The 22,443-nt window shown below is 44.9% G+C and overlaps 1 protein-coding gene across 1 annotated transcript in view; it reads left to right on the top strand.

Annotated features, from left to right (window-relative positions):
* Positions 1-6,986: 6,986 nt before the first annotated feature.
* The window catches only part of ror1 (receptor tyrosine kinase-like orphan receptor 1), an 80,580-nt gene continuing 65,123 nt past the window's right edge, over positions 6,987-22,443 (top strand). Inside the window, exon 1 of the mRNA XM_023794354.2 lies at positions 6,987-7,335. Coding sequence (XP_023650122.2) covers positions 7,233-7,335 — 103 coding nt within the window. The 5' untranslated portion in view covers positions 6,987-7,232. The remainder of the gene's footprint in view (positions 7,336-22,443) is intronic.

The raw sequence follows: 22,443 nt of genomic DNA, 5'->3' as shown, positions 1-22,443 counted from the left end.
CCTATAGTATAGACCTAAGTATTCCAACAGCGTGCTCAGGTGAGTCGGTGTCTCTAAATTGCCCGTAGTGTGTGACAGTGTGTCTCAGCGTGTGCCCTTTAATAGACTGGCATCCCATTCCCGTATTCCCCGTCTGTGTTTAGCGGGACAGGCTGCAGGCTCACTAACCCTGTCCTGGATAAGCGGTTAAGGAAGACGGATGGATGTATAATGTGTGTGTATATATATACACATATAGAGAACATATGTGTGATGCACACGTAAGAGCGCTTAGCTCTTTCAGCGAAATTTGACAGTCTCCTATTGAATAATTAAACTAAGAGACCAGGACAGGGGATATATTTCTGTGTTCTAACATCTGGTGTAAATCTGCGAGGCCGCCCTGAACAATTTATATTGTTAGGGCGCAATAAATGTGTGACATGACTAATGACAACTCAGGATTTCAAAGTAAAAGGTCAGAGGTGAAATGCGGAAACGTGAACTTACCGTATTATTGGGTGATTCGTCATTACATGACACGCAAAATAATTAGAAAAACTGTAGTAATGCATCCATCCATCCATCCATTTTCCAGCCCCTTATCTTGCTCAGGGTTGTGGGGTGTCGTAGCAAAACACAGTGGAATTAGCCTATATAAATATACATTTATTCTTTACTCTGTAGCGTAAGTGTGAGAATATTATATTATTTTTGTGCTTTTTAATATTGTAGCTTTAATATGAAAGTTGAATGAATCTCAATTAAAAACTGACAAAGTTGCCAGTCATTCAGCAGAGAAGGACTATGAGTTTTTGCAGAAGACAGCCACAGAACTTCGAGTATGTAACTATGATTATACTTTATCAATCCCTGTGGGAAAATTCTCTTTTCATCTACCCCCATCTTGTGCTCTATAGGTGAGATCAAGCTGGTCACAAAGGGCAGCCACCCATAGCAGCAGTCAGACAGATGGGGGCTAAAGGCCCTGCTCACGGACCCAAAGATATGCTGAGGCTGGGCTTGAACCAACAACCTTCCAATCAAAAGTACAGGGACTACCCACTGAGCCACATGCAGAATGGCCTTAATGAACTGTCAGGAAAAATACTGGATCGAACTATTGACCACTCCTTATCTTTTTAGGATCAAGTCTGTTCTCTTTTTTTCTTCCGTCCATCCAGATTATCCAGCACAGGGTTATGGAGGTCCGGGAGCTGATCCCAGGCAGCATAGAGCAATAGGCAGGGGACGAGCTGGATGGGCTGCCAGTTCATCACAGGGCCCTGGATAGCCTTGGGGGGTATTGGGATGCATGGTGCATTATACCTCCAGGATTGGGAGTTTGTTTCCTGCCCCCAGCTCTCTGAGGGCGGAGTGTGTGTATATGTGCCCCGGAATGGGCTACCATCCCACTCACAACGTGCCGCGCCTCGTGCCGAGCATCCTGGGACACACTCCAGGCTCTGTTTGATTAAATAACTAGCAGTTATTGAAAATGAACAGATGTTCAGTTTAGCCTCTGACACTGATGATGGATGATGGCTTCCCCTCCTTGTTCCATGAGTGTAATTCTCCCACGGGTGCCAGGAAATGCGAGGTGAAGTGCGGAGAGGTGGGGCCGGCGGCCGCCTGGCCAGGCTGCCCGGTGCCTCGGGAGTCGTGGGTGAAGACAACGCTTCAGTCGGTCAGTCAGTCACGCTCAACGCCTGGACTCGGCTGCCATTTTGGAGCATTTTCAGCCCCTTTCAGATCCAATCATCCGCTGCACTCTTGAAGAGGTGAAACTAAGTCTTGGCGCTCTCCAAATGTCCTCGCTGTGTTAAGAAGGATGAAGGCAGCCATCAGGAGATACACACTGTTGGGATGTTCTGTCAGTCTGACTCCATCACAGGGGGTCATGACCATGGCAACCGGCACCTTGAATGTAAGGTCAATATTAAGCTCCCCTCCCCTTCTGCAATATTCCTTAAGACTACAGTAAAATACCCAAAAACGTTCTGCATGGAAACGCAAGCACACAGGACAGCCTGGGAATCTCACAGTCAAACTGTGCATCTCATATGGTCTTTATTTAAACATCATTGTGAGGGATGTGGTTTATTTTATTTTATTTTGCAATAAATGTTATAATCATGCACACAATCCATCAGAGAATACATTTGGGGATACGTATGTCTTCATCTCAGAACAAGAATGTGGTCTAGCAACTGTTAGTCAGTTCTAGTACGGATTTATTCTGTTTTAGTTCTTCATCTATTACAACCATCCTGACACTATTGAGGAGTTGGTCCAAATTACACACTGCAATTCTACTGGAGCGTTTTCACAAGGTGTAGGACAGTCATTGTGCAATAGTTAGAATGACTGAGGAGAAAAATGAAATTAAACGCAATGATATCATTGTGACTCTGCCTTAACTGGTATCTTTCTGCAGTCGAGATATGTTAACTGCCCACACAGAGACTGTCCTTGTTAGCACTGTAGCCCCCATGCCAAGCAGGCAGCTTGTAAGCTGGTCTGTTCATTCCTGCTGCATAAAACAACATATTTATCCATGCTTGTAACTGCAGATAATGAGGGATAAAATCAGTGAAGGAAAGGCCTTCAGCATAGGCTTCCCCAGAAGCCAACCACAGACATTGTGTGTCTTGGAATGAAGAAGTATTTTTCTTTGATCTAGTACAGGGCCAGTCACCCATTCTTTTTTTTTTCATTGACAGACCGAACTAGGACTGTGCTGAGCTCACTGCCAAATGCTGGGGAGCAAAGCTATGATTACGGTATTAAGATCAGACCTGCTGGTGTTGAGGAACCTCAGCCTGACCCCTGAACTTCAACTCCAACATCTCCAAGCATATTCCATGAACAACCTCTCTTCACCTGTACAGGTGGAATCAAGCGTTCATCATTTGGAAGACAAATGGACAAAACAGACAATCTCGGAGATTGTTTAGCAATTCTAAAAAGCCTTAGCTGGTTAGCAGAGACAACTGTGCAGGTCATCCTGCCTCTATATTACTGCTCTATAATGGATATATCCATTATTTTATGTCAGAAACATGCACGTAACTCCTGTTGTTTTTACAGTTTTCTGCCTCATAAACATCTTGACTGGAGCCAGCAGGGATTTTCTGAGCACGGCTCACTTGACTTTTTTTTTTCTTTCCAGAATTTACATAGCTGCCGACGCCCTGAGACCTTGTCTAAATAGCTGCAGCATTTCATGGTGCCTAGGGACGTAAACAGACATTGCGCACAACGACCCTCCTGCACAAGCTGGATGTAACAATGAATTTCTGTTAGCTTACATTAATACACAATGAACACTTTTTAACTCCGAAAGTAATCAAACAATGAACGAGGAACAATGGTTGGCGTTTTTTGGTACTTTTTAATGTAATATTAATATATTATATGTAATAATAATATATTAATATATTTTTTATCTTGACAGTGCAAATCATAGGCTGTTCTATGCCCTATTTAGGAAACCTTCAGCCCCTCTGTGGGTCAAATCTTAGAATCGCTCTTGGTGCAAATGTTCTCTTTTTCTTATACACAGGATTAATTGCTGTAATAGCTTATGTTGAGCCTTACGAATGCATAAAATGCGCTGGTTATAGCGGGGGTCAGTAGGGTTTAAAAGACATTTTAGTAAGTGTATAATTTACCACAGATGGCGCCAGGTAAGGTAACTGACTACTCAAGTAATAAGTTCAGCGGAACAATGAGAAGCTAAGGCAGGGCTAAAGTCAGCCCCGGGGGGGTCCCCTTCCCCTCCCGTGTTAATGCGATTGACGGAAGGTGACGTTTCTCTGTATTTTATACAGGATCGTGCACGTTAAGTTTGTCGGATCCCACAGTACAAGTGTTTCGGAGCTCTTTGGGTGGGCGAGAGTAACACAGCGAGTGCGAACAAGCATCGGAGCGTTATGTTTACGCTCGGCGCGCGGCACACTAGCGAAGCGGCTTTATTTAGGCAGAAGCGGCTCCAGCCCTGTGACTCTGCTGACGGGGAGATACGCCTTTAGAGCCTCGGAAGAAAAGTTGGAAATGAAAGCCTGTCAATCCGTAAGCGGAATTCTTTAAACTTTCATTTAAAAAAAAAAAAAATCCCGTCGTAAAGGGTCTTTCAATCCCGTTGCCCATTTGCTCAGTTTCTCAAACCTAAGCAGTTGGTTAACTAGGCGTACATTTTTGTCTTATTAGAATGACTAGATTTTACTCTCTTAGGTCTTACAATATAAATATTTAATATTACCATTTATTAGGCCTAATTTTTTGAGGAGCGATATTTCAACTCAATGTATGACCCGGTCATCGAAGAGCTGAGGCAACAATAAACTTAATTTAATTTGATATTCAATATGGCATAAGATTCAAACAACACACTACGGTTAAAAAAAATAGAAAACGTAGGCCAAATATTCGAATAGACATCTCATACGTTTTATCTTTAACGTGTGATTATTTTCACAGAAATTGTCTTTTCAACTCCCATCATCTGTAAGGCAGAATGGGTTATGCGTAGACTGTGGCTTATCCAAGGCCTTGAACCCAAGGCCAGCTCCCTGCCTCACTTTCAGATGTTTCCCGGAAACCCTCAGTCCAAGAAACATCAATGCCAATCTGTACACCGATATTAGACGGCTTTTACTGTGAATGGTTGCAATTTGGATAATTGAATTATACTTTAAGGAAATGAGGTAGATAGACATCACAAAGGGAAAGACAGCCACATGTTAGAAATATTTCGGTTCCACAGCCCCCTTCTCTGCAATAGTTTCCAAATGTGTAATATCAGATGCAATCATTTCTCAACAACACGTTAAATGTGTTAAGTGTTGCATACTACAAAAATTAAACGCAAAGACAATATACAATACAATTTAATATACCAACAATCCTGTCCTATATTATTAAATATAAATCATCAGGCCTGTTATCAGTAAATTGTGGAAACCAGTTGCAAGGACACGTCAGACTATCCGTCTGGTTTACCTATAGGTCACTTGATTATCCAGTTTGCTGTTGCATCTTTTACAATGTGTGCTATGGCTTAAGTTTGACCACACGTGTTACCCTGAATAAAGGTAACGGATTGATTACCTGTAGTTTTATAAGTAATCAGGATCGTCATTTTAAGAGAGGCAATCTTCAATCTGATCTCCAGTCTTGCAAGAAACAAAGAAATCGAAACAAGTCGTGATGTAGGTCCAAAAAACTCGAGATCGCTACCAGTCTTGGCCATCTTTCCAACTTCACTGCTGGTAGTTTGCGGTAATCGCTTCGAAAGCTAGAAATGGGAGTGGCAGTTGAATGGAAACACTGCGTTTTTATTTGGCCCTGTAATTGTTAGAATTGCATTAAGTACAGGATGCCGTCACGGTGCTGTAGCGGAGAGTCCGCTAGTGTGCCATCCGTTCAACACAAGGTGGACTGCTCCTTGTTAACTGGCTTTACTGTGCATAGGGCATATCATCTAAGCCTACTTTGTGACGCAAATATTTGCAAATACGGAATGTTTTTATGATGGTTTTTTTTATTTATTCAAAATGTAAAAAAAAACCCAAGGCACAATTTTCATAATGGTTTAGCGGTTATGCAGCCTGGATTACGCAAACACGCTTACACTATCTTTTCATTTTAGCGTACGTAGGCTTCCAGAGCATTTCAGCATATCCTTCATTAATTTACGCAAACCCGACTATCTTTTCTTATATTCTCCAAAGGGGCATGAAGTTAATCCGTCCAGCCTTACATAAAAATTAGCACTCGAGTAAAAATACCCCACAAATAAATCGATGTTAGCCGCAACAGCAATTTTAAGCATATAGACTAGGCTATATTTATACGTCTATGTTAATGTCTGCCCTGATTCCCTGGGGATGCTCAGCCTTATGAAATAGTTTATAACTATAATTACTTTGTGGATTTCTAAATTTCCTTTTAATGATAGAAGCAAGTATCAGCAACCTCCACTAGATCATAGCATGATAACTTAATAACATTCCAAAAAAAATGGGGAGAAAATACACATTTTTGGTAACGGAATGTTTTTCTCTCTCTCGTGTAGTATGCACCATCTTAACAGGCATTTTCCATTATTAAACACGAATTTCTCACCACATTTTATTTAAATGAAGTAGTGTTAAGAAGTCTTTGTTAAGGATAACCTTATAAAAAGGCCCCTTTCTTTTGCACGTAGGCCTAATTCATTAGCAGTAATCCCTATGCTAGGCGGGGTCACGCTGATCCCTGTCCGGGCCTTGAATGTGTGAACCTCAGGCACCTTCCCACACCTGCATTATCTTAATCACTGCTACGAATTAGCAGTTTGTTAGTGGCAATTATCGTTTTATGAGCTGCCGCCAGTACGCACCGCGTGGTTAAATGGGTCTGTTGATAGCGGGCATCTAATTGTATTATTTATTCCACACGGGAAGCACGTAGTAATTTGAAACCGACAGCTGGTTAAGGTTAGGGGACGTTGCAATAGTAAGCACTGGGAAATGTAGTCAAAACGAACGTTTGGGATCGGTTTAGTAAAATAAGTAGGCTATTATGGAAACAATAACACTGCGATTTTATAGGTTGAATGAAACTGAACTTGAGCTAAAGAGACATGTATTTAAAAACGTGCAATTATAAGTCCTATAAGTCGATTACTATAAGGCAAAAACAATAGGCAAACCATATGTCCGCGATAGACCTAATAGACGTAATTAAACGCATGTTTTAATTAACACGGTACTCTTAACCAATGCATATTAAATCGGTACTACTATGCGTAAGTAACCCGTTGCAACAACAAAAAAAGATTGTTAATTAACTCTAATGAATAGAAATATATCAGACAATACTAAGATTCTGCACACTAGGTTGACGGTGCATGTAAAATTAATGGATTGAGTAACCTACGGTCCAAATTAAAAGTTAACAGACATGTTGCTTGGATCCATAATTACCCTTAAACGTACTTTATATGACATTTTCAGGTTGGACGCCAGGTGGCGCAAAACGGACCCGCCATGTAGCTTATTGTCCGGTGTTCGTATGAGCCTCGGTTTTGGAAGAAGGGGCGAAAAAGCGGAACAGCCCCAAACGTAGCAGAGGCTGTGGACGAGCCCTCGGATCCCAGTTTTCTACTCCAGTGTGCGGGTGCAGGTAGCTGGGATCCGGCCGTAAAAACTTTAATTTATTCTAATCCCTAGTAGTGGATGTAAAGATACCACCAGGCGTCTAGAGGAATGAATCAAATGCGGCCGGCGGCGCTTTTTCGGGGATGTCAGATGAAGTTTCTTCGACTCTTTGTGATACTACTTATTGCTCTGGGGATGCGCACTTCAGCGGGTAAGAGACAAATAATTCATCATAATGGTTTTATGCTTTGCCAGGAATTCCTGATTTCTCATGTTGTGGAATATGTACTTCCAGTAATATTTGTTTGATTTGCGCTTTTACTTATTGGAATAAAGGGGTTAGTTTTCCCGAATTTTTGACAAAAAGTAACTTACTGTAGTCTACTGATTGTGTATAGGGTAGTCTACGTTATAGGCTATGCCGTATTTCTCTCTTGTCGGATTAAACGTGTTAATTTCTTTAAATGCTTTATGTTAAAGATTACGTATTACTTATCATGCATGTATTTAGCACAAAAATACTGCGATTAAGATACCAAAGTCTATAGGCTATACATCCCTTCTAGTTAGAGTAACTGGCTGCCGACTGTCTTTCCTTTTTTGACTTAGGTTTTCTTAGAAATAATTTGTAGGGCTATATAGTGACATTGGTCACTATAAAAGTCAGAATTGACAGGCTTCCCACTTCACTTCTATCTGCCGGATGTCCACTGTCCCTAGTGTAAAGGACACACGGCAGACACTCTGATATCACATGATAAGATGCAGTTTATCCGATGTCGATCTGCCGAGAAAATACGCAGATTTCTAGCCTCTGATTATCGGGAGACTAACGTAAACTATTTCTTCCTGCCCCCTTTTCGGAAATGCACCAGTCACTCTGGTGAACTTTACACAGCGAATTAACTCTGGTTAGACTTCATTAAAGTTGCCTTTTCTGGCAAGTAGGACGATCTGATGAATGTTAAGAAAAACAAGCACCTTTTGCGTAGCAAACATCTGACGTTTTGATACATAACCAAGCAAACAGATTTTACAAGTTTCGGGCAATTCAGACCAGATGTTTACATTGGCTACAAATAATAATTATTATTATTGTATTCATTTTTCAGTATTTAAGTATTCAATATTTATTTTCAGTATTCAATATTTATGCGCTGCATAATAGTACAGAGGATAAACTACTTTTTTTTTTCTTTTCTTCAAACTGAGCTATCCACTGGTTGGGTTTTACCCTACATTTTTTTTCCGAGATCAGGTGTGTGGAAAATGGAAGAAGGCAAATTCCTATTCAGTGCAAATAAAGCTTAGCCGTGTAACACCGAGTTAATCTCCAGCTATCTGCAAATGAGCTCTTAAGCACTTGAACAGGCGTCTTCGCGCTGAGAAGCCAAACCACCTTGACACTCACCATGCGCACCGTCGTCTTATAACACACACCAGCGAAACCACTGAAGCTGTGTTTTAGTTATGTTTACATTTCTCTAAATGTAGTTTTAATGTACATAACATTAGGGGGCTGTAGTAGATTACCGAGACTCATCACTGTTAAATCCAAACACCACGGGACCTTCTCCCACTTAACCTGTGCAGGGTTATAAATAGCTCCTGCATAGCGCGTGAAGGACAAACAGGTATCCAAACACATCCGTCTGTCCCCTTGTCTTATGAATTAATCTCGTCGCTTGGCTACTTAAAACAATATCTTGTGGATTTACTTTTTTTTTTCCTGGACTAATAACCACGTGGGAACAAATTAATAACCATATACGAGGTCTGATAACAGTGAGTGGAGCGCCTGCCAGTCAGTTGGTATCAATTAATCGCTAATTTAAACAGGAAAGACAAAAGAACTGCAGGGAAATCTCGACTTTCGCCGTAATCTTCACCAGCCCCTAACATAAAAAGGAATTTTATTCATGTACGAATAAACTATTATAGAAAAATCTGCGAAATTTTGAGGTGGGTGTATTTTTAGCAAATCTGAAAATTTCCTGTAGGCCTACTATTTAACTCAGTTTTATTAAGGGGATATTATTTTAGCAGAAAGGTGCGTTTTACGTGGAATTAACTCTTGTTTACTAGCCGTTTCTGGGCGGTTTCCTGCATGGGCACGTAATCTTGTAAATGTCAAAAGCAGGAATAGGCGCCTCATCAGAGAGAGTCTTGAGCATTATAAATTAATATCCCCCTAGTACATATTTCAGTGACTATGGCTGGGACACTGGCTACAACCTGGGTTTCGCAGTTGGTCTTTTAAACCGAAGTCGCTGAGAGAAATGCAAACAACTTTGGGGGTCTGGGTGCTGAAAATAATGAAATACAAGATGATGGGGGGGGGGGGGGGTGCAAATTCCCAAGAGCTGTCCTCTGTGTGGTCTTTTGTCTTAATCCGTTTCTTAATGTTATAATTATTCAGTGTGTATAGGGGATACTAGCGTGGTAAAATCCCACCCGGTGTTGTTTCAGTGCAGTGAAGATATCATTCAAACACAAAACCACTGTGACGGTTCCTTGTAGTAAGATGGGAGTTTTTATGCAATATTATCTTGGAAATGTTCGCAAATGTTTTCCCCCCATAAACGTAAGCCCGCTGTGATATTTTGATTACGTCTATATTATTTCTTAAATAAAATCTGCACATCACATAAAAAGGGGGGGGGGGGCTTTGGCGTTATTTTTGTAAATTAATTTACTGTAGTTCGCCATAACCCGAAAAAGCCGCTGTGTAGAGAGCGGAGTGTTCCTTCGTAGCAGTTCGTTAATATTAGGAGACGGCGGCCCGTTTCTCTCGGGAGTCCGGGCGGGTCGCGGCCGCTTTAAATCTTCCTTTCGGTGTCAGTGTGAGTCCTGAGTGTTAAGTAGCCTTCGCAGCCGGAGAACCGGCACACTTACGTCTTTGTGAAACCCCCAACTCTCTCAGGCGTACTAAACACCTCTGCTTAAGGACTTCTCGAAGATTAATATTTGTTTTAAAAGGAAAACATTTTATGCCCCCCCTTTTTTAAAAAACATTTTCTCTTCTGTATACTGCTCTGTTCTTTCATTGGTCAGGCCTTGACATATTCATTGCTGTCTGTCTCTCCCAGAATGTATGACTCTTTTTAATTCTGCCTTCGCAGTGAGAAAAGCATAAGGGGCAATTCCATATGTTGATGTCCTGGCAGAGATTTATGTGGAGATGGCAAGCGTACGTGGTTGGCCTAGTAGGGTATCACTTATGAGAGACAGTGGTGAGGGGGCAGAGAAGGGGCACCCTGTCTGTCACGTCTTCTGGCCCCAGACTTCCTCCTTTCATTCCTGCCAGCGGCCCCTTGTACTGGGCTGCTCCCCTCCTCCCTTCTTGGCTTGCGCCGGCTTCGGACGGCAGCCATCTTCGGATGATTGGCAGCGCGGTCCCGCCATTCATCAGTCTGTTTGCGTGGATCAGAAGAAAGCAAACCAGAGGGGGGTGAAGGTGTTCCGGAGCGAGCCTGTGGTGTTTTGTCAGGGCTGACACTGAAGTAACTCGTCAGACAGAAGATTAAGCAACTCAACACTGAGGGCCGGCAGGAAGTCGTCAGTATTCCGTTATTGATCTGAAGGGAGACACTATGGGAATATCTGGGAGTGTCATTTATGGGAATATTTGACCTTAACTGAGTAAATATTTCAAACCTTTTTTTTTTTGATAACACCATGGAAAGTAACCGTTACAAACAATATGAACTCCTGAATATTGGAATAGGTCACTTTCCACTTTAGATATATACAGCTCTGGGACAAAATTGAGACAACTTTATATATAATCATAATTTTAAAATCCTGGTTTAATCCTGCTTCTGTTGGCAGAAGGACTGCTTCCAGACTCAAAGTTTCAGTACACAAGAATAAGGTGAAGCAGGAGACATTGGCAATGACCAAAAACCAGCCAGGAGGGCAGAAGCAACTTTCTAATGCCAGAGATGCCCGTTAACTTATAGTGCCTTATGAATCAGAGGATGGCACCAAGTGACGTTCATAAAGAATGGGAAACATTACGTGGTGTGAAGTGCACTGCTAGGACAATTCATAACAGGCTCCTAGAAGCAGGACTGAAGTCCCACAAAGCAAGGAAGAAGCGCTTCATCAATGAGAAGCAGGGAAGAACCAGGCTGGAGTTTGCAAAAAAAAAAAAAAATGCATATTTTACACAAGTATATACCAATAAATTGAGAAATGAGTGAAACTGAAAATTTTACTGTGGTCTCAATTTTTTAGGCCTGTATATTACTGCTAAGTATGATAAATGATAATTACCTATACAATCCAGTCCTCTGATAAATATTACGAAATAAGTCCTCAAATCTACGAAATTGTACAGATCTTTGCAAAGACAATGAAAAGGCATTTTATACTCCAATGTTTAACCACCATTAATTACAGATCTGTTGAACAGTCAGTTACCTTCTATTGCTAAGAAACCACATTGACAAAAGGCAACTGATAACTTGTTGGAAATGTTTTCACTTACAGGGCTTGACATTTTTTTTTTTATGTGACTGTAAAAATTTCTTGAAGCTAAAAGTTACATATTACAACACTCAGCATTCCCCAAAGTTTATCATTACTGGTAAATTCGTAAAATTGTGCACAGTGAACTTTCTGGATGTGACCGTCCGCTGAATGAATACGGTACATGTTGATTTCGGCACTGTTCACTCTCTGCTAGGCTGAACTGCTCCAGTTCACGTTCTCCATTCAGCTGTCTGTCGCCCTCAATAAAATTACAGCGAGCTACACCAGCGTTTAATGACCTGCCGGCGAGGAACAAGCTCCCCTCTCTCTTGAAACAAATTAAGGGTCTTTGTAACACCGGGGACTCGACAAAAAGGAAACCGCACGTTCACCATCTGTACCGGGCTGTTGTCGGGCTTGGCGAGCGAGAGTCAGCTTGGATTACGGGAAATTAAGTTTTATGGGCGCCTAATGGTTTGTTTCGAATACTGTGAAGCGTTAACTCTGTGTTTCCTCGAGGCTCCGGTCATGGGGGTGAAGTCGCTGTCGTCGTTAGGGCTCTCGTCTTCTCTTTTGGGTTTTTTGTGGGTGAATGTTTCAGAAGTGAAGGATTGAGGGAAGCGGGGCTTTATGAGCGTGTGGATAATTCGGAATGAGGTGTGAGGTTGATATTAGCTTCCCTTCAACTGAAGGCCGACTTCTACGTCGTGACTTACTATTTATCCATGGAAACTTTAATCTGAGCTAATTTTTAAATTTTGTTCATTCTCTGTGCTTTGAAGATTAGTTCCCCTGAAGAGGTTTAGTATAAGCTCAGTAGACGGGCTAGTTGACTTCCGGTACAGAATATACATTGGATTTAAATATTATGGGAAAACCTAGGAGCCTCCCCAGGTGGCACTGTGACGCAGTCAGGGCTGCCGTCTTCCGCCACGGGCTGCCGCTGTTCCCGGGGGTGTCGGCACCATATAAAGGGATTACAAGTGCAGGACTTCATGTGCTGTTGCTTTGCCTGCCGAATTTTGTGTGTGGTTCAGTGCATTGAAGAGCGTTCCGTGATCCCCTTGGACCGAATCTGCTGCTGGTGGCTTTGACAGACAGGGCTTGCAATTGCATCGAGCTTGCGATTCTTCCAAAACCAGAAATGTGAGATTTATCGAAATGAGTTGGAACAGACCACTTTCTAGAACCCTCCGTTTAAAAGCACCCAGCCTGCGTGCATCTTAGGATATCTGGATAAGATTTTTATTTTTTTTAATTATTTAATCATGGGGGGCTTCTTCCAGTTTGCAGACTGTTCAGGTTGTCTGGGATGTGCTGCTCAGGAATGACTTTGTTTAGGTCTAGATCTTTCATCCATCTGCCCCCTCCCCCACTCCCCCACACTTTAAAAGCAGATGCCAGGGATGGTCTCCTTTGCCCCTTCACATGTGAATGAAAACAAGCCAGATCACCCCACCCCACCCCACCCCCCTGCACTCCCACACCTGCTCTCCTTACCTTTCGCTGTACTCTAAGATACAGCCTCCACACTTCTGCTTCTCCAGCTCCATAGTAACCCCCCCTGCCCAACTCAGATCAACACTCTGACATCCAAGCAAGGGAGGCCAGTTCCAAGAACATGTGGACCGGCTGAGGTTCGAACCCTCTCATCACACATCAGCGATCCAGTCGACCATGAAATTCGCGGTGCCTTTGCATTTAATAAGTCGGCGAGTGATGAGATCGTGTGGAAAACCACTTAGGCCCTTAAAAGCTGCTGCTTTTGCACTTAGGCACTGGAACTGGGATGTAGGCCCGGGCTGGGTGTCCTCGGCATGCGCCGGTATGGTGCTGCCCGCCCGCGTTTGCTCCACAGCCCTGGGGTGGACGTGAACATGCACATAATTCTGTAAAAGGCGGCCCTGTATACACAAAACCCCCAAGTCATGTGGGGATACACTTCCCCCTCCCTCCAGGGCCGGTTACCCAAACGTTACATGTTGGATGAAGGGGAGAAAATCTTATGTGGGATGTGATGTGTGTCCAGGTTTGGCTGGAGTCCCTTAGAAGTGGATTGAAGGAAAAAAATCGGAATGAAAAGATTTCCCACACAGCAAACTTTTCATATTTCCACCTCGACAGTTATTTCATTTCCGTCTGGATGTTTATCAAACCTGGCACCGCTTTTATTTGATTATCATATTTTTTTTTTTTCTCCTTTTAACTTTGGAGTCATACCAAGTGCACGTCTAGGCGCCGGTACCTTCCATGCCGCTGTGGCCTTTTTTGCGAGCGCATCGATTTCAGCGGCACAGGAAATGAAACTTCGCTGCCAGTAGTGTGCCAGGTTTCAGGCCTGCTGGAGACCTGGGAAGAAAAATTATTTATTTTATTATTTTTTTTTTTTTATCCCTTGCTGTCCAAGTATAGCCCCCAACCCCTGATGCCTTTGCAGTGCGTGGTAGTAAGAACCGATTTAATTCTGTTATGACCGGAGCGGAAATGGTGTTTTTAGTTTTCCGATAACACGACCTAACTGCTTCCGGAAGAACCCATCCGAGTTTGGATGGTATCTGTGACCGTGAGCCTGGATCAGCGGCTCTGGTCTCCCTTCTGTCCGCTCTCTCCTCCGCTTCCCCCGCCGGCACATAGAAAGGCCTGGAATCTGGGAACAGGCTGATTTCTCATAAGCCGTTCGAGTTCTTTCATCTCAGCATGACTTTATTGCGCATGTGTGTTTTTCATGGTGCGCTCTGTGGTGTCCCGGCCAAGGCTGGGTCGGTGGGTTCCAGGGGGAGGCAGCTTGACAGCAGGCGTGAGGAGGAAAAACAGCTTTCCCAGCATGCCTCTGCTGTGCCCCCCACAGGACGAGGGAGAGCTGGCACTCTGCTTACTCCACCCCGTGCCTCTCGCATCATAAAACCCCAATTATCTCCTCTTTAAAGGACCTAAGAGGCTTAGTTGCACATGATTTTAAACTCGTCTTTAACCTCTTTCAGTCATTGCCCCCAAACTCACCTTTACCGCTCTTAACATCACACCCCCTCTGATCTCTCGCAGATATATGATGCATTTTGGTGAGATTACCACCTAAATAGAATCCCGCTCCTTTCAGATGAGTTTGTTATCCTCTAAACCCTTTGACCAGCTCCTGAGTTTAATAGCAGCTCTGTGAATACAAATCCGTTTTTATAGTGTCCATGTTTTGGGAATATTAGCTGTGATTTGCAGGCTTACTGGGATAGGTAAACAGCATCCTGTGGAATCTGCTACGGCTGTGTTTTGTCTTGTGATCAGCTCGTTTTGGGTTGTTTTGTTTGTCACGCACTGTTGGTTTGCAATCACTGCTCTGTTTGTAGCACTTTCCCGGGGATTTCATTGCTCTTTTATTATGTGTCCGATCGCTGGGGCCATTGTGACGCGTCTCTTGTCTGTCTTTGCCGTAGAGAGGCTTCTTGCAGCGGCATCCCTGTTCGCACTCTTGCCATTTCCAATGTTCCTGTCAAGCACCAGCTTTTTCTCCACCCCAGGAAACAGCACATTATTTTTCCTTGAATGTTTACGTTTAAACGCCCATGTCACGCTATGCTGTCTCCGCTTTCCTCGCACTGGAGTCTGCGTCGTTGGCCTCGTTTGGGCCGTTACAGCCACCCTGGTGGAGATTCCTTCCACTTAAGCACTTCTCAAGTTGGGCACCGTTTACTCAACACACTCCATCACCCTGGCAAACCACCGACTGGCAACCTGCTGATTAGGAGTATTTATAGGTAGCTCCTCCCACAATGCCAAGGAAATCCAGAGTGAATCCAGATTCTGTGATTAGGACACTGATATTGCTTCTGTGAATTTGGTTTAGAGGCCAACCTAGACTCTCGGGTATCAGTCTCTACTTCAAAAGTTACTATTCATTATGATCTAAGGAAACTGCAAAACTCCCTTCAAAGCACCATTATTAGTTTTGCATCTTTAAGACTTCATTAACTTCTGAGTATTCAGTGCCTTTATACATTGAGCCAGTCTGTCAGTCTGTATATGGTCATAATTTTTTGTTTATTGGCTGTTCTGTACCCATTTTAGATCCAGGCCAAATAAAACGTTTTAGAATAAAATTTGCTTATTTGAAATGTCTACTTAGCGTTTAATTCACAGTTTATGAATTGCACAACTTTGAGCTGCTTACAGTATTTTTCAGGCAAACATTTTTCTAATATTTATACAAATGCATTTAAATTTGAGGAATGGCTTTCTGCAATTCTGTTTGGTTTCCATGGGGTTTTCCTGTGTAAAGAGTATCCGTGCCACCGCAGTCTTGAAGGTGGTCTTGGACAGCAACCAAGACGTGTGATTGCCTGGATGTTTGGTAATGTGAAAGCACTTAGCAGTGGTTTTCCAGGGAACCCAGATATGTGAAATAAAACAGGGATGTTGGTTGAGGGAGGCCACGCCGGTTCTGGTAATGCCATCCTGGCCTCAGCTGAGGCCCATGAATATGGCCGCCTTGTCGTCCTCTGCCGCAGATCACTTTTAAGGTTCCTCTTTGTTTTCCTATGGCCACCAGCTTTGGGATGAAACGGTGGCGCTTCGCAGTAACCGCAGTTGACCATGAGGGAAGCGCGTGGCATGGACAGCCGGTAGGTGGGTGGGTCACGGCTCAAGGTCAAGCCTCTCCTTCATTCAGAGTGAGGCGGGGTGAGACTTTCTAAATGGGGGGCCCGCAGTTAATTATCGGGCTTGTTGTTTGGACTTTGGAAGGAGACACGTGGCTCACAGCACCTCCAGATGTTCGACATCTCACCTAGGTATGGAGGCTTCTGTTGAGAAACTTTGCCTTCCTCTTCAGTTGTCCTTCCCCTGACTGCCCTGGCTCTCGAAATGCAGCCAAACGCAGGAAAACCCCAAATACCCAGACTCTGCCTACATCAGCCTAGCTACTGGGAAATCCCGCTGCCCTTCCACTACCAGCCTGAACAGTGCTTCCATGTGCTAACTTTCCAGTGTTCTGTAGCGTGCCTGTTTGTTTGTCTGTGGTGAAATATTTGATATGTTAAGTAACAGGGGTGGTTCTAGGATTTGACCCACAAATAAAATCACTAAATGGATTTAGAACAGTGTTTCCCAATGTGGTCCTCATGGATCCACAGTTGGTCCATGTTTTTGTTCCCTCCGAGCTCCCTGCCAATAAGCCCACATTTTTGCTCCCTCCTAGCCGCTGGGAGTTAGCGAAAATGTGAAGTGTTTGTGGACCAGAGGACCGGATTGGGAAACACCAGTTTAGGATAATAAATTTTCAAGGAGGCTGAGACAAAAATAGGGTGGTTGAAGCCTCCCTTAAAAACGGGTTGGAATGGCCTATATTGGGTAGTAAGTTGAAGTAGTACTCTTTCCTATGTCCTCCTTCCCCCTTAAATATAAATAAGTGGACAGGAATCTTCTTTTGCACTATGTAAATAAATCCATAACTGTTTTTAGCACTGTAATGTCTGTCCTGTCATGAATGTTGCACATGTGAGTCCAGGAGTAACGTCATTCCGTTTCACTGTGTATTTGTACATGCTTGGGATGACAGTAAGGCTTTGCTTGACTTGGCTCTGCTTGGCCATTTTGGTAGGCGTGTCTCCTTACATGACAGAGTGCTTTTCATTGCGCCAAGGTAGGCATTCATCTCGCAGTTTTCTCTCGCATCGCGCACAAACCCGAAGTGTGTACCGGAACGAAAGCAAAAAACTGGAACAATAGCGGGCTGAGTTTGTCAGGGAGGGTCGCCGAGGGCCAGACATGAGGTCACTCCTGAGATCCCGCGAGCTGAAACGCACCGCAGTCTGATAGCACCGGCCTTGGCTCTGCCGGGTTGCTGTGAGGTTATGGAGACGGGCCGCGGCACGGGGACGCCTGCTCGGGCAGCAGAGGGCGTGGGGGGCCATCTTGGCACCCTGCTTGGGAGTGTCTCTCAGACTTGCCCACTATTGTAGTGTGAGTTGGGGCCCAGCCTCTGTACATGGTACCCCCCCTTCCTGAAATACCCCCGACTCTCCAGTGGGGGCTTGTCATCATGCCCTCTCCATTCCCCAGGCCCCTACACACCAGTGGCTTTTCCAAACTTCTGACTTTTTTCATGGCTTGTGTATTTTTTCTGTCTGGGAAAACGGGTGTCCTGTTCCGGGCTCTTTTAGGAACCTTTGTCTGTCAGAGCCTGGATCAGGGGCTGGGATTTGATTGAGGGGGGGGGGGGGGGGCATTCCTGGCCTTCCGCTCACCTCCTCTCGACTTCTGCTCGTACCTTAAACAAAGTTCCTGTATATGAAGTTGGCCAGGAGAGGCTTTTTTTAAACCACAAGAAAACTAAACTCTGCTTGTCCGTCAAATCTTTCCCCGAATCGCCCCTTGTAGGTGTTAAATCTTCACCTGTGGTGAGTATAAATATGCTGCATAAACCTTCTTTAAGGCAGAAAAACGTCAGGTTAAATATGACATTTTAATGAACGTAATGCTATCCAACGAGAATCCTCTGTGGCACCCTGTGCCGCAGCACGAAATGCCGCCCGGCCCTGGGGGCAAAGCGAGCAAGACCACAGCAGATGGCATTGACCCCAAGGCTGTTCTGCCCCCTCCTCACGCTTCATTCGTTTTAAGGTTGGTGAAGATCATTTGAAAACCTGCAGCGGGGTACCAGCCCCAACTATTAATCGAGTGGCGCTAGGCAGGTTAGTGAACGCTGAAGGACCTTCAGAGATCTTTAAGATCATCATAGACGCTATGATACCTGGAGCATCTTAAGGCTCCTGAATTTTCTCAGATGACCCAGCCAGTTTTGTGAATAGCTGTAAACATTTATATTGCTGTCTGATTCACCGATGATGTGATTGTGAATGAAGTAGGTCTGTGGCTGCAGTAACATTTTTCATATTTTTCTAATCTTAATCCAGTGTTTCCCAACCCAGTCCTCGGGGAACCCCGGACAGTCAGTGTTTTTGCTCCCTACCAGCTCCCAGCCAATCAGGACCACCGAATACCTGGTACAAGTGCGCTGGGAGCTGAGGAAGCAAAAACGTGCACTGTCTGGTGTTCCCCGAGGACTGGCTTGGGAAACACTGTCCTGATCTACCGCTTCTTTTCATAGTGTAAATGTTGAAATTCTGGCATGATCCTGGTTTGTGCAGCTGCGGCGGTCACCCCATTGAGTGTATCGGCATGGTATTCTTCTGTACCTCATGATGGTTCATGTCTTGAATGAAGGATGTGCTGGTATCTCCACTGATTTTACAGGCTTCCTAAACCATAGGGTCTTTCACAAGGAGTGAGATGGTTTCTCACAGAAGAGCTGAAAGCCTGCGGTGATGAGATGCTTGGTGAGGAAATGGAGGGTCTGAACACGGAGAGACCTGCGGGACACTCCCCTGCGGGACACTCCCCTGCGGGACACTCTCCTGCGGGATACTCCGCTGTGCCCTGGTCCGTCTGCCCTGTAGTGCCATCCTACGGCCGAGGGGACCCCTGTGAACAATGGGTATCCTCATTGTTTTTAATTAGCCATCAGGGGCATTTTAGTGCATTTAGGAACGTTTACTCTGGACCTAAACAAGGCAACGCATTGCCGGTTAATGGGTGAAGGGGGGGCCGGAAATAAAGGACCCCTCTGTAAGGACACGGTCTTGTCCTGCCAGGGGCTCCTCTAGCCTGGGGTAGTGGGTGCCATGCCACAAGAGACTGCAGCACTACCGAAAAGGGTCAGTCATGCAGAAAGCCCCTGGTGGCAACCCCCCCCTCCCCATATCATCAGAGAGCAGTGGCTTTCCTTCAGCAGCTCGCGCATGTCACACCCTCTTCTCCTGTCTTCTCATCCATCTTGTTTGCACTCATCCTCCTTAGGAGGATATGATTTCAATATCAATTTTATTTGTAATGTGCATTTTCACAACATGACTTTGTCTCAAAGTGCATCACATTATCCCTGCCCGAAGTCCCCAGTGAGCAAGCCATAGGCGACAGTGGCAAAGGAAAACTCCCTAGAAGGAAGAAACCTTGTGAGGAACCAGACTCAAAGGACCAGCAGAGGACGTCCAAAGTAACATAGTCCTGATCTAAGCAGAATTGTGAATAGTCCAGGAATAAATGCGGAAGGTCCGGTGGAGTTATGGCTGAATGTGGCTAATGCATTTTTAATATGTGAACATATGTACACACACACACACACACACACACACACACACACACACACACACACCATCTTCAGCTGTTAAGTGACCTCAGATCAGAAAAAAGAACCCCATCTCTGAGGTTCTAAAAGGGGCTGTGGGGGGGGGGTGGTGGATGACCCTAGGAAGCAGGCCAGGGTGAGGATCAGGTTTAAGAGGTACGAGCACAAGCGAGCATGCTCTGTCACGCTAACCGCCCGGTACGGCAGGGCGCCTGCTCAGAAGGCAGAGGGTTTTCAAGAGCAAGAATAACATTATTCCCGGGTCTAACTTTTCCTACACAAATACTTCAGAGGCCTGTTTCAGCCCCCCCCCCCTGTATGGCACAAAGCCACCTTTGTATTTTGGCTCTTGCACCGTCACGGCAGGAATGCCCTCCCCCCTCCCCCCCAGCTGGCCGCTAAGAGCCCTGTCCGAGGCTGGCGACCCGCAGAGGGACCCGGGACTCTCCCCGCCCTCGGGGGAGGGGACAGACGTCTTTCCCTGTGGTCATGAGGATCATGTCGTACTTTATGGTCAACAGAAACCTCTGTGTCTCACTTTTTATTCCTTTTGCTTCAAAGAAAAAAGGTCCAACAGATTCCCCAGGGCTTCCCCCAGGGAAAAAAATTGTGAAATTTGTTACAATGTTGTTGCAGTATTAATCAGTCCACATTACAACAAAGGTGCCATAGGGAAGCCTGAAGACCCAGACACAAGATGGAATGTTCTAGAAGAATGCCATCTATATGGTCCACTGAAGTTGACAGAGAATTGATGGCACGAAATAATAATAAACCTTTCCTTTATTCATCTGGGACTCGTATTCAAAGTGACTTACTGTAGACAGGTTACATTATTATGTGTGCTCCAGGGGATTCAAACCTCTAACCTTTGTATTGGTAGCACAGTGCTCTACTTGTTAGGTTACAGCAACTAAAATCAGTAAAAGGTGAAAAGAGTGAAAAGTACTATGTAGTGGATGAAAACAGGATTGCAGTTGCTGTAAGTTATGCGTGGGTGTTTGTATAATGGGGGTTTTTCTTGTCCCCCACCCCCGGGGAAAAGCTCTGGGTCTGGACCTCAGCACCGTGTTGACTTTGTCACCCAGTTTCCTAAAACACGGCACTCGGAGGAGCAGAACCCGGCCCACTGCTGAGCCCTCTGGCTCGTTCGCCTAGCTGAGTGTGGCGGAAACGCGGGGCTGAAATAACACTGAGTGCGGGGGCCCTGAACTGCGGAGCCCCCGCACATCCATACGCTTGGTGCGATGGACCTCCCACATGGTTCCTTGACCCATGTACTTTTGGGTCTTCATAGACCTTCTGTTTTTTCCAGAAAGAAGAGCCTTGGAAAGGCACCATTCTTCATGCCTTAGGACCAGCAATGCATGTGATTGGTTGATGGGTGGAGTCTTGGCACTGGGGGGCGGGGCACCACATGTTTATATGCCTGCTGCAGGGAAAGTGTGAGCTGATGTCAGAGGCTGACCTTGTATAAACACCTCGGCCCGTTTGCTTGCCATGGCTGCCGTTTGTGGGGCGGTTCTACCTTTGGCCCACAGTTTCCTGTTCCTTCAGAGAGCCTCCATGCACCATTCAGTTTGGACTCCCAAAATTGACCGTGAACAGAGTTTCTGAAACACCGAAATGTGCGGGACCACGGAACTGTGTTCTCTTTTACCACAAGAATTATAAATCAAATCTTTCAGAGAAATTCTGAGGTATTGGGTGGAAATGTCAGAAATGAGGGTAGCTTATAAGAGCAGTGCCCTCCCCCCCCCAAAAAAAACTGAAAAAAGGCTTTGTAGTTAGCAGTTTAATGTCCAAACTACTCCACACACCCATCGTGATGGTGTGTGGAATTCGGTAGAAGAAAATAGTTTGTACATTAAACTGGCTGGACCAAGCCAGACATCTCTGGAGGCATCTGCTGGGGGATTACCTGCGGGCTTCGTTGAGGTGTGGACTTTTCTCCTCTTCGCCCCCCTCTCAGACTCCCCATTGTATCCCACTCTCTTCATTTTCTGCTACAGCTGAAATTTCGCATACGTTTCGCTGCGACTTGTTTGCCTTGGAAAATCTCCACTGATGTTTTTTCAACGACTTCCACATAAATCTCTATATAAATGTCTGAAAGAGATTTATGTCAGTTGAAGAACGGCTTACAAAAAAAAGTTTCTGCTTACTTAAAATGTAGCATATTCTTTTAAGGGAGACTTTAAATTTGCCCTGAGGAATTTTGTTAGCTTGTCGTGCTCCGTTGCGTTAGCATTTGCAGCTGGCCAGCTGAGTCCGTAAGATTTTAACCAATGAGGTTGTGATATTTCATTGTGATTTTTATGGAATAAGATGATTGGTGCCTGGGAGTGTGGAGATGAGTGTCCAGTCGCCTGCGTGACAGGGACACGCGCAGCCATCTCCGTACAGGCTGATAACGCAGCCTGCTTGTCCTCTTAAGGTGTCCATTTTCCCGCCTTTTTTTTTTTTTTTTGGTTCCAACCCCACTTCTCTCTGGCTCTGCTCTGAAGTCACTTTCCACATCCCCCCCATTATCTGTCACATTTTGCCCTGACTTGCCCCGGCTCCCCAGCAGGCCTGCGCCCCCACCACCCCCCACCCTCCTCCTCACCTCGTTGTTTTGAGTCGGGGTCTATCTCCCGAAAGCGGCGCCTGGTGCCCGACCAGACC

The sequence above is a fragment of the Paramormyrops kingsleyae genome, chromosome 15, assembly GCF_048594095.1.
Source record: "Paramormyrops kingsleyae isolate MSU_618 chromosome 15, PKINGS_0.4, whole genome shotgun sequence".
NCBI lineage: Eukaryota > Metazoa > Chordata > Actinopteri > Osteoglossiformes > Mormyridae > Paramormyrops > Paramormyrops kingsleyae.
The sequence above is the reverse complement of the archived record's forward strand: the minus strand, read 5'-3'. Positions and strand labels throughout refer to the sequence as shown.